Below are 13,134 nucleotides of genomic sequence, written 5' to 3' on the forward strand. Positions count from 1 at the left end.
AGTGTAAATCAAAGAAGAAGTGTCATGTAGATGGTTGCGAGTCAACGCACCGTGTGCTGCTGCGTACGCCTACCATGAGTGGTAGTAAAGTCGAGCACACGGGCCAAGGTAGCAACCACCGGATTAAGGCAAGTGAGTCTGCCGTTATGTATCAAGACAGCTCCGCAAGTAAGACACTGTTTCGATATATTCCAATCATGCTCTATAGTAAATCAAAAAGCATCTGACTAGCTTGTACAGTTGGCTATGTGAAAATAATTTAGAATAAATTGAATATGTCGTCTGCTGCGAATATTGCACAGGTCTTGTTTGGTTTTAAAATGGTTTTTAGAATTTTTGTTATCGTTTTCGTCCAAAATAGGTTCTGCTACGATGCATCTAATTCTATTTTTAAATGAAATCTCGATTTTCGTATTTGGATTTACATCTTGCTTTAATATAAGCTGTATATTGAAGTCATTCTCTGTTAATGGTATAAACTGATCTATATTGTCTTGTTCCTCAATTTGATTCGTGGTCATTTATGATTACGTCTAGCTTGTCTTTGGTTGTAGTAAATTCCTTTTTCAGCAACCGCTATTTCATAAGCTGTTTCTATATCGGTTGGGTCTCTACCTCTTACTGTTGAACCTAATGGTCCGCGTGTAATTTTATTTCGAAAAGAATCTCGATTTTCGTATTTGGATTTATATTTTGCTTTAATATAAGCTGTATATTGAAGTCATTCTCTGCTATTGGTATAATCTATTCTAAATTGTCTTGTTCCTTCGTTTGATTCGTGGTCTTTCATGTTTACGTCTAGCTTGTCTTTGGTTGTAGTAAAATCCTTTTTCAGCAACCGCTATTTCATATGCTGTTACTATATCCGACTGGGTCTCTACCTCTTACTGTTGAATCTAATGGTCCGCGCAGTCCATCTACAAATGTCGTCAAACATTGATTGGTATAAAGTTCGCGTTTGGTTTCAATGACAGTTTGGTTCACTGCATTTTCTTCTACGATATTGAGAAGAGCCCTTTGAATATCCGCTATCTTTTCGGTTCTTTTGTTCGCGAAGTGGGTTATAAGTTTATTCTTTATTTCGTCCCAGCTCAACTCAGTTCCCGATTAGTATAATACTTCATGCGCTTTTCCCTAGATCTTGTTTCTGATTGCCCTTAGTATCATTTGTCCGGTTGGCGTTTGGTCTGCCCCTCTTATTAACATTAATATATCCTCAACGTTTGTACTAAATTCTTCCATGTTCCCGTCGTATGTTGGCATGGTTTTTAATAAATCGGAAATTTTAAAGCTTCCTATTATTTCTTGCATGTGCAAGTTGGCAGGTTGTGCCGGGGCTATTTCCTGATCCATGGACATGGTTTCGGATGCTTCTTCTTCTCTTATATCTGGTATGCTACTAGTGCGTTTGGCACCTCTTGTAGGAATTATTCTCCTAACCCTACCTAAGTTAGACATGAACGGTATTATGTTGTAAATATATAATTATGTGCTGTATATACATATATGTAAATATGTTGCCTATCTTATGTGTATAGTGTTAGTGTTAGTATATATTTATCTTAATTTAGCTAATTTATTTTTTGCCTTGAGTATGTGTGTTTGCTGTCGTTCCTCCGTGTAGTGCGAATGAGGTTTTTTTTTAATGGTGTCTGTTAAAGATATAATATAAGTTTGTGATGTTTATGTGCAATGTATCAAGTCTTTTTCTAGCGTAAAGTTTCGAATTGTTTTGAATTTAATTTGGTGTTGTTTTTTTTGTTTATAAATTATTTATGTTCTTAAAGAAGGTTTGTCTTGTATTTAATTTTTTTTTTTTTATACTCTGAACCCATTTAAAAAGGGTATAAGGGTATATTGAATTCGTGCGTAATCCAAATGTATGTAACAGGCAGAAGGAAGCATCTCCGACCCCATAAAGTATATATATTCTTGATCAGCATCAATAGCCGAGTCGATCTAGCCATGTCCGTCTGTCTGTCCGTTCGTCCGTATGAATCAACGCAAGGATCTCAAAAACCTATTAGAGCTAGAGACTTGAAATTTTAGATGTAGGTGCTCCTAGTGCCCGCGCAGATCGAGTTTCCGATAATCGATAACTTACTCCGTTTCCAAGCAATCGATAAAAATCGATATCGATATCCTGTTTTTTGACCAATTTTGGTAAATAATAAGAGCTAGAGTTCCCAAACTTGACATATAGCTTCTAAAATAGAACATATATATGCATTTGATGTTGGAAGAAGAGGGTTCAGGGTATCCGGTAGTCGGGAGTTCCCGACTAGTACCTCTTAATTGTTTTATTACACTTGATCATACTCCTTTTTCGTTCTGTCCGACACAGCAGGTTCATTCCAGACATTAATTTATAGACAGCGTATGGTTTCTGGTAGGTAGGTTAAGTTAAGTAGGTATTTTGGATTTCATATTTTGTATTCGCATTATTTTAGTTGTCACTCTGCAATCTGCAGACCCTTTTTTTCTGCCCGATACAGCAGATTCATACCATCCATGTATATACATCAATCTTTATATCAATGTATGTTTTCTAGCAGAAAAAATGGGTTGCATGGCGACTAATGCATGTGGGTTATCTATTATTAATGTTTTGTTATTATTCATTTTCATATGTTCTCGCATACGTGTATATGTATGTGTGCATATACATGCGTGTATGTCCCGCACGAAACATTTCATCTGACTCTACAGGGTAGCGACGTAAACGAATAATGTCACGCCAATTCGTCTCAAATATGGGCAAGCCATACACACACTCGCACATTTCACTTCCATACCCAGCGGACCAAACTGTCTCAAATGATATGGGAAACTGGTAAAATGAGAGACTTTACCCGACAAAAACATATCGGGAAACGATAGCGATATGAATCATATGTCGTTCAGTTTGTGGCTGTCAAAGTTTCATTTACGCGCGCTTTTTGTGATATTTTTTGCGTGCCTTTTCCGATATATCTAACCAGTATTGCCAATGTGGGTCGAAGGCTTCTAACACACAATTTTCTTACTGTTCTACGCAAGGAGCATTGTCTTGCAACGTCATCCGTAATTATACGGCGCCAGGAGCTCCTAATAAATTTGTCATGTCTTTTCGATTTTTTCGACTAATTCAATGACCTTAAAGAAAATGTGAGTTTTATAAGTAAATATTAAACATATTAAATTTAAAGTTTCCTTACCAAATTTTTAAAGGACTTCTCTTCTTTGAGAAATTCTTCAAATGCCTCAAAGTCCCCAAGAGTTTCCTTTGGCGCACTAAGCAGCGTCAATTTCGGCTTGTGAGCCTCTCCGCAAACTCGTCCTTTGATTATGGACATTTCGTTTCTTAATGAAATAAGTCCAGCCCCTTGACTATATTAGAAAAAATCAATTAAATATGGATAAATTTAAAATTTGTTCATTACATAACCGGAATAATTAAATTGACCTAGTGGAATATTAATTACTTTAATTCTCGATGGATTATTAGGTAATTCTGGATATAGATGAAATAAAAATGAACATAAAATACATAAAATGTAAAATTCTGTTAATATGTTACCTGTTATTTGAACTATTGTCGTATCCTCCTCCATTTTCGATGCCATCCAACACAAAATTTTATAATTTTCTGTATTCAGTTAATTAAAGGAAAGAAAGTGTGTATACCATTTTCTTCGAAATTAAATAATTTGCCTGATATTTTTTCAACCTTATGTAGCACTACTTTTGAGTCAAAATTGAGTTCTTTGGAAAAGAATATGCCTACAAAGGTGGAATTTATGGGAAATGTAAAAAACGGCTCTAGGACAACAACTACATTCAAAATGTTATTGTCAATTGCAATAATCCTATATATGTAGATTCTTTACTTCTATAGAATTACAAAGGTTCTTATTATAATTTGTTTCCAAGTGGTTTTATATATATGTTTAATATTATAAGATAATTGATTAATATTATTTTTAAGTTATTATGCGATGATTTAATTTATAATTAAAACTCAACTCCCAAATGCCAAGTCTCTGCTTTTCCTTTCGCGTTGCGCAGCCTGCTCTTTGACGCAGAACTGCAAAGTTACAAATGAGCGAAGAGAGAGCGATCAGAAACAACGACACATGCGCATTGTTCTCTGTCGCTCGCATTCTAGGGTCCCCACATATATTTCAAATTGGTTGCTATCCATTATGAATAAAAATTATCGCTCTCTTTTAGATCCAAATACCAATGCTTATATGAAATTTTACCTTTAAGAGCAACTCTCAAAATATAGCGTTTTACAGTCCGATTGTATAATTGCTCCAGAGAGTAGTCCGACTTCTCACCATTTTTTTTAGATGCCTCAGACAGAATTCAAATGAAAATTAAATGTAAGCATCGGAAACATATATAAATTAGGCACTTGGCTTACAAAGTCATTTAGCAAACTGGAGTTTTGTGTGACACAAGACTCCTTGTGGAGAAGTCTAATTCCTAAGCTTAGTAATAAAAAATGGTTGTATAGATTTGAATCTAAAATGGGGTTCAAAACAATGAGTTCGGTATACAATAAAAAAGTACGAAAGTCCGTTGCCTTAAGTCTGTCGAGATTGTCTAAAAATCTAACTTCTATATTGAATTCTCTTGGTAAAAATTTTTTGAAGCGTATAAATTTATTATTAAGACAAGTTAGGGAGTGTCGACTCAAAGGCTATCGCTAAAGCCACTTAAACTACGTGCATATAGTCTAGTGGAAACTGATTTACTAAATCAATCGGCAAAATTTTCAAGAATATGTTTGCTTTGAAACATGTTGCTTTTACTGATGTTATTAGCGGACAGCCACTGGGCTTAGCGAGTATTAACCTCGGTTGAACTGGAATGTTCTGTAGATAGCAAATCATTGCTATCTGAAAATAATAAATTTAAATATAATTTAATTTCTGCTTCATTTTCTTTAGATATCTCAATTTTATCTTCGAATCGTTTCAAATGAGGAGCCTCGCAAATGTTTTGTCTGCTATTTCTTTTATATGGCATTTTTCAACTTTCCATTTGATATGTTTATTTATTAACAATTTTTTTCAAATTTAATAATTGGTCCCAAAAATATTTGACTAAACTCTGAAAGGAAATAGTTTAGTTATTAGTTTACACTTATTACTTACTTACCTCTCTATAGAAATGCAAATTCGGCGGACAACAGAAAAGAGAGCAAAGGAATTTTTCAACCCCCAGAAAACGGTCTGAGCTGCTCGGAATAATGACGTCTTTCATATAAGCGACCGGATCATTATTTTGGATTAATTCTCGCATAACTGCCATAATTTAGTAAACACTGCTGGAGAGTTTTAATTTTTGAATATTTTTGGGAGCCTGTTTCAACTGGTACATGAAAAATCCATTTGTCAAATCTAATGTAGTGAAAATTGACGCACCTTGCAGCTTCTCAATTAGAGTATCCATTTGAGGCATAGAAAAATGATCGCGAATCACCTTTTCGTTTAGCTTACGGCAGTCGCAGCACAAACGCTTTTTGCCAATCTTTTTGGCCACTAAAAGAACTGGTGAGGCGTACTCTGATATACTGGGCTTGATAATTTTCTCTGCTAGCCATTCTTTCACTTGCTCATCAACAATTTTCTGATCACACACGGCTCTACGTCTCGGATGCTGAAATACTGCCAGCTCATCTGTTAAAATAATCTTCATCTCAATTGGAGAGCTTGTATTTCTGATTGGTTTATAGGAATGTACTTGTTACGGGACGAAGTGAAAATAGCTGTTGACTAAGTCCTACTGGGTCTCACATTTTTTCTGTAAGCAGCCCTCGCTACTTACACTGGAAGCGCACCGTTCGAATTAGTTTTTACATGAGGTTCATTTTCGTTTTTGCTTGAAGCTGAGCAGAAGTGAAAGAGAACAGAAGCGCGTGCGGAGCACGAATGTAAGTCTCATAATCATGTAAAATATAGGTTGTTAAATAATGAAAGAATAATAAAGATTTCAGCGTTCGAATTATATTATATCGTACCGCCTCGTACGAATCGAATTGAATCGAGTTGTTTCTTTCGACGCTAGAAGTCCCTGCCGAATACGCGCCCCGGCACGAGTCTCGGTGCCAACATTCTGAAATATTCTCTGCAGCAGAGAGTGTCCGAGGGATTCTCTGCTACGGCGGAGATTTCTGCGAAGCAAGCGACTTGCAACAGCATGGTCAACGGAACAGGCTAACGGATCGCCTGTTCCTGTTGGAGTACAAGATAAAGTCGCCGGTGTAGAAAAAGGTAGTGGGGCAGCAATCATAGAAACTTATAGTGGCTGTCCGTCTACGTCGTCCGCTGCTACTGGTCCAAGGGAAAGTTCAACACCAATGCAGCAAAGAACTGAGAAAGTGGGAGTTCTTTTCGACCCTTTGGGATACCAGAACGTGATCTACAAGCAGAAACAGGTTGCGGCTAATTGGAGTGTACACCCCAGTTTGCCGTATCAAGCAAAAACGGCGGTGTTTAACCAGGCTACGGAGCCCAGTACTGCCGCGTAAATCAGCGCGCGAGATGTCATCAGCAAAGATTTACCAATTTTTACAAGCAAACGAGAGGAATCGTTGATCTTTATCAGCAATTATGAACAATCCACAAAGAGATGTGGATTCAGCAACGAGGAAAATCTCATCAGGCTTCAGAAGTGCCTTAGAGGGCAAGCCCTGGATGCGGTGCGTGGAAAACTTATGATCCCAGCTACAGTGCCGTATGCTATAGGCACATTGCGAATGTTGTATGGCCGCTCTGAAATAGTACATGCTGCTCTGCAGCAAAAGCTCCGAGAGGAACCAGCAATAAAGTCGGACAACTTGAACACCGTTATCCGACTGGCCATAGCTGTCCAAAACTACGATAGCGGCCATTGGTATGCACGATTATCTTTACGATCCCGCGGTGCTGAACAAGCTTGTTGCCAAGATGCCCAGCCATATGAATTTGGATTGGGGCCGGCATCGAATGTCGAATGAAGGTAGCAGTTTGGCCACCTTTGATAACTGGCTGTTCAATGTGGCAATGTGCGCCACTATGGTCACGCCCTACGAGACACCACTGGCTGATAACGAAAAGAAGTGCTCCACGAAAACCACTAGAGAGCGAATTTTTGTGCACAACACGGTAGATAGCCCTGAGGGTTCTCATCAACAACGTTCACAACAGGAACAGGAGAGGGTTTCATGTGCGAAGTGCGCCGGTAACCACCGTCTATCAGATTGCGACGACTTCAGATGTACAAATCAGCGCTGGGAACTTGTTTAGGAAAAGAGGCTCTGTTTTTGCTGCTTTCTACGTCATCGTGCACAACAGTGTAAATCAAAGAAAAAGTGCTGCTGCGTACGCCTACCATGAGTGGTAGTAAAGTCGAGCACACGGGCCAAGGTAGCAACCACCGGATTAAGGCAAGTGAGTCTGCCGTTATGTATCAAGACAGCTCCGCAAGTAAGACACTGTTTCGATATGTTCCAATCACGCTCTATAGGAAATCAAAAGGAGTGCGCGCGTATGCATTAGTGGATGAAGGAGCTGAGTGTACGTTAATAGAAAGAGCGCTTGCAGACGAGCTGGAATTATATGGTCCTGCGACCCAGCTGTGTCTTAAATGGACAGGGGACATAACCAAGAATGAACCTGAGTCGATGTCCGTGGCTGTGAGCATTTCAGCTCTAGAACATAACGCAATACAGTATGCCTTAGCTTATCTTTGGTTTAGACAATATCAAAATAACTGCACCCTTGGAGATACGAGAAGGGAGCAGACTAGGATGGGCCGTATATGGCCGCCTTATTGTGGGAGACAGCACCACGCCTCGGCTGCTACATATTTGCCAGTGCAGTGCGGCGCTTGGGATGGATGAAGCTCTGAAGAACTATTTTTTAATTGAGTCACTAGGTGTGAGCGTTTCCTCACATCCGCTGATATCCAAAGGGGACGAACGCTCGATGCAGATTATGGAGGCAACAACAACCTATCTGGAAGACGAAAAGCGCTGGCAGACCGGCCTGTTATGGAGGCTCGTTCGCATGCACCTGCCAGACTCTTATCAGATGGCTGTTAAGCGCCTGAAATGTTTAGAGGCAAAGATGTCAAAAGACCCACCACTGAAAGAGTTGATGATGAACACGATGCACGATTACAAACAGAAGGGATATATCCGCCGGTTGAAGGATAGTGAGTTAATAGCTAACACTACATCGTGGTTTCTTCTTATCTTTACAGTCACCAATCCGAACAAGAAAAAGACGCGCCTGGTTTGGGATGCGGCTGCCAAAGTTAGTGGCATGTCGCTGAACGATTGTTTGTTAAAAGGTCCAGATTCACTAGCATCTTTGATGGGGGTGCTAATACACTTCCGAGAGCGTCCTATCGCAGTATCCGGCGACATAAGGGAAATGTTTCATCAAGTCAAGGTGCGCCTAGAAGACAAACCGGCACAGAAGTTTCTCTGGCGTGATGCAGATTCGCACGCTTCCCAGAAGCATACGTTATGCAAGTCATGACGTTTGAAGCATCCTGCTCGTCAGCTCTAGCAAATGACGTCAAGAATCGCAATGCCAAGCGGTTTGTAGCGGGGCATCCGGATGCCGTAAAGGCGATTTGCGAAAACACATTTTTCGATGACTGGCTGCAGTCGGTGGATACTGGAGCTGAAATGATACAGTTAGCTGAGACTGTTAAAAGGATTCATGCTAGTGGCGGCTTCGAGATGCGCCGCTGGACATCAAATGCGAATTCGGATGGGATGACGACCTCACCAACGAAAGCGAAGCCGATTGGCAACACTGGCTTGATCTAGTTTCAAATTTGAATGCCGTCCGCATTCCACGGTGCATGAAGGGGGTGAGCCGAACCCAGGCTGTGCAGATGCATACATTCGTTGACGCCAGTATGAATACTTACGCCGCAGTTGTATTTTTGCGGGCTGAGCTTGATGGCCTAGTACATCGCAGTTTGGTCGCCTCGAAAACGAGAGTAGCACCCCTAAAGCCCGTGTCCATACCTCGAATGGAACTGATGGCCGCGGTCTTAGGTCTGAGACTGGCCAAATGTATCCAAAAGGAAATGTCGGTACGCATACATAGACGAACATTCTGGACAGATTCAAAGGATGTGCTCTACTGGATCCGTTCCGATGCTCGAAAGTTCCAGCAATTCGTAGAGCTTCGGATAGGAGAGATTTTAGAAGAATCAGATGGTGACAGCTGGCGATTGGTACCATCGGCTCGAAACATGGCAGACGATGGTACGAAATGCACTAAAGCGCCTGAAATTCAAGGCTTAACCAGGTGGTTCAATGGATCACCATTTTTGTATCTAGAGGAATCGCAGTGACCACAATCCGAAATAGGCCCTGCATTAAACATGTTGTACCATGCTGAAGAACAACCCAATCACACGTCGTCCTGGAGATGTATTCTGCCGGATCTGCAGCGTTTCAGCAAGCTAGAAAAATTGAGAGCCGTACAGCTATGCGTACTGGATTTCCTACGGAATATTACTAGGAAGGTCAGATTGGACGGAGGACTGGATCTGCAGAAGACTCTGCTCCTTAAAAGAAGCAATGAAAAGGATGTGATTTTTATCCGGATTTGTCAAGAGGAGTTTTATAGTGAGATCACCTGCTTAAGGTCGGGGCGCCGCTCAACCGATCGCAAAAGGTTGCTGATTAAGTGCTCCCCTTATGTGGAAGACGACATCAATTGACGTATCTGGTGGTTGAGTTTTATAACCGCCGATATCATCACCAACACAACGAAATCGTCGTAAATGAACTGCGGCAGCGGTACTGGGTTTGTGGATTACGAGCTTTGGTGAGAGAAGTTTCCAATACCTGCCCAGCGTACCGCATACGACGCGCCCGCCCAAAGCCGCCAGGGATGGGCGACCTGCCAATCGAATTATCGCCCTATATTCCACCGTTCACATATACTGAAGTGGATTACTTCGGCCCCTACGACATTGTCGTTGGACGGCGTCGCGAGAATCGCTGGGGCGTGCTATTTACATGCCTCACGGTGCGCGCCGTTCACCTGGATATAGCTACGTCGCTCTCAACTGACTCATACTTATGCGTTCTGAAGTCGTCCGTGGCCAGACGCGGCTGCCCCCGCCGCATGCTGTCGGACAATGGCACAAATTTCAGAGGCGCTAGCAGAGTATTAAAAGATGAAATTGAACGTATATCGCCGGCTCTGATCGAGCGACAGTACCCAGAACTCGAGTTTACCTTTATCCCGCCAGGATCACCCCACATGGGAGGATCATGGGAACGAATGGTGGGCTCTAGAAAGTCAATACTGTCGGAAATTCTGCCGCACTCTGGGTTACGAGAGGAGGTGCTACGAGCAGCATTGGCTGACGTAGAAAGCGTGCTCAACTCAAGGCCACTCACTTATGTTCTCTTGGAGACATCTGAGTCCGAAGCCCTGACTCCAAGTCATTTTCTTATAGGTCATTCAAGCGGATTGCGTGAGAGAGGATTACGGGAGCAAGGCGGAGCTAGCTTGGCACGAGGCTTCCGAGTCGCCAGTCGATTGGCTGACCAAATTGGGAAGAGATGGCTGCGCGAGTATCTGCCTACACTCACCAGACGTACTAAGTGGTTTCAACCGCCACTCGAACCAATATCAGTCGACGAAACTGTTGGACAAGAGGAGTGGTCGTAGACGTGCACCGTTCAAAGGATGGCCAGGTCCGAAGTGCCGTGGTGCAAACCGCCGATGGAATTATTACTCGCCCCGCCGTCAAGCTAGCTAAGCTTGACATTAAGGTTGGTAACACACTGCACGGACGTTTGTGAATTACGGGTGGGGAATGTTACGGGACGAAGGTAAAATAGCTGTTGACTAAGTCCTACTGGGTCTCGCATTTTTTCTGTAAGCAGCCCTCATTTTCGTTTTGTGCTTGCAGCTGAGCAAAAGTGAAAGAGAACAGAATGTAAGTATCATAATCATGTAAAATATAGGTTGTTAAATAATGAAAAAATAATAAAGATTTCAGCGTTCGAATTATATTATATCGTACCGCCTCGTACGAATCGAATTGAATCGAGTTGTTTGTTTCGACGCTAGAAGTCGCTGCCGAATACGCGCCCCGGCACGAGTCTCGGTGCCAACAGTACTAGTTGCTTAACCTCTTTTTGTTGCAACTTACTCAAATGTAAAAAATCTAATTCGATCGAAACCGACTCTTGGTCCACAGCTAACATGCACATACTCATGAAACAGTTCAAAAGAAGAACTATTGTCAGCGCTGCTCATTTTATTTTCTACATCAACTTTCGATTTTAATAAAGTCCCTTTTTTCGTCACTTGCAAGTCAACATAATCCAAAATGAATTACAAAGGTTTTTCTTATAATTTGTTTTAAAGTTGTTAACTTTTACAAATATGTTTAATATTATATGATTGATTAATATTATTTTTAAGTTATTATGCGATGATTTAATTTACAATTAAAACTTTAATTACAAGATCCTCTAAAAATTACCCGCCTGTTAAAAGTTTCTCCCTTCTGAACGCAATAGTTGCATGAGTAAAACACAGAGTGGTATTTCTCACCCAAAAAGAAGGCGCGGGCCGGCGCATCTCAAATAAATGCTCGAATAGATATTTTGAATTCCGTAGCTCGAAACATCATGCCCTCTGTGAATAATTCTGATAATGACCTACATATATTCCACCTACAAATACTGGCCTTGTACCATTGACGTCAATCACAATTGGCCATGTTTGTTCGTTTATGCTTTTACACAATGGAATCCCGTCTACATTTATATTTCAAATTATATTGGGAGAAAGATAAGTGAAATTGGAAAGGATATCCGTTAACGCGTCTTTTAACCCATAGTGAACGTAATTGCCTGGAACAACGATTCGTTTCACAATGCCACGTGGAGTACATTTTAATGTACGTAAGTCCCGTGGTAAGCCAGGAATTTTTTCGCCTAACAGCAAAGGCAAATCATTGCCTGTCCTTTTACTGATGTTATTAGCGGACAGCCACTGGGGTTAGCGAGTATTAACCTCGGTTTAACTGGAATGTTCTGTAGATAGCAAATCATTGCTATCTGAAAATAATATATTTAAATATTATTTAATTTCTACTTCATTTTCTTTAGCTATCTCAATTTTTTCTTCGACCCGTTTCACAAGACGAGACTCGCAAATATTTTGTATGCTATTTCTTTTATATGGCATTTTTCAACTTTCCATGTGATAATTTTTTTTAAATTTAATAATCGGTCCCAAAAATATTTAATTATACTCTGAAAGGAAATAGTTTAGCTATTAGTTTACACTTATTAATTCCTTACCTCCTATAGAAATGCAAATTCGGCGGACATCAGAAAAGAGAACAAAGGAATTTCTCAACCCCCAGAAAACGGTCTGATTAGGAAAAAACAAATAAAAACAACACAGCATCCGAATGCCACTTCGTTTTTATACCCTGAACCCATTAAAAATGGGTATAAGGGTATATAATATTTGTGCAAAATCCAAATGTATGTAACAGGCAGAAGGAAGCATCTCCGACCCCATAAATTATATATATTCTTGATCAGCATCAATAGCCGAGTCGATTTAGCCATGTCCGTCTGTCTGTCCGTCACTCTTTTGAGCTTCACGAGGCCCTCTTCAACATTGCTGGTCGGAATTATGACGTCTTCCATATAAACGACCGCATCAGCATTTTGGATTAATTCTCTCATAACCGTCATTATCTATTGAACACTGCTGGAGAGTTTGAAATTCCTACAGGCACGTATATAAATTCATACTGCCTATTTTGAGTCACAAATGAAGTATATTTTTACGACCCTGTTTCAACTGGTACATGGAAAAATCCATTTGTCAAATCTAATGTAGTGAAAATTGACGCACCTTGCAGCTTCTCAATTACAGTATCCATTTGAGGCATAGCAAAATTATCACGAATCACCTTTTCGTTTAGCTTACGGTAGTCGCAGCACAGACGCTTTTTGCCAATCTTTTTGGCCACTAAACCTTCCGATAGACACACCTACGCATAAGACACAGGTGCGCTCCGGTATCCACTAAACCTTTGCAAATCACATCTTTTAATTCTAAGCCAGAAGATATGAATGTGCTTAATGAC

General features: G+C 40.6%; 2 protein-coding genes across 2 annotated transcripts; both read left to right on the forward strand.

Annotated features, from left to right (window-relative positions):
• The first annotated feature begins 7,865 nt into the window (after positions 1-7,865).
• On the forward strand, positions 7,866-8,812 carry LOC138911603 (uncharacterized). Its single transcript, XM_070210981.1, has 3 exons — positions 7,866-8,187; positions 8,236-8,466; positions 8,541-8,812. The coding sequence occupies exons 1-3, from the start codon at positions 7,866-7,868 to the stop codon at positions 8,810-8,812; spliced, it is 825 nt and encodes a 274-aa protein (XP_070067082.1).
• Positions 8,813-8,904: 92 nt separating this feature from the next.
• Positions 8,905-10,682, forward strand: LOC138911604 (uncharacterized). The gene is made up of 3 exons (XM_070210982.1): positions 8,905-9,259; positions 9,398-9,644; positions 9,707-10,682. The coding sequence occupies exons 1-3, from the start codon at positions 8,905-8,907 to the stop codon at positions 10,680-10,682; spliced, it is 1,578 nt and encodes a 525-aa protein (XP_070067083.1).
• Positions 10,683-13,134: the final 2,452 nt, after the last annotated feature.

This window comes from Drosophila virilis, unplaced genomic scaffold (assembly GCF_030788295.1).
Source record: "Drosophila virilis strain 15010-1051.87 unplaced genomic scaffold, Dvir_AGI_RSII-ME tig00001657, whole genome shotgun sequence".
In the NCBI taxonomy this organism is placed as follows: Eukaryota; Metazoa; Arthropoda; class Insecta; order Diptera; family Drosophilidae; genus Drosophila; species Drosophila virilis.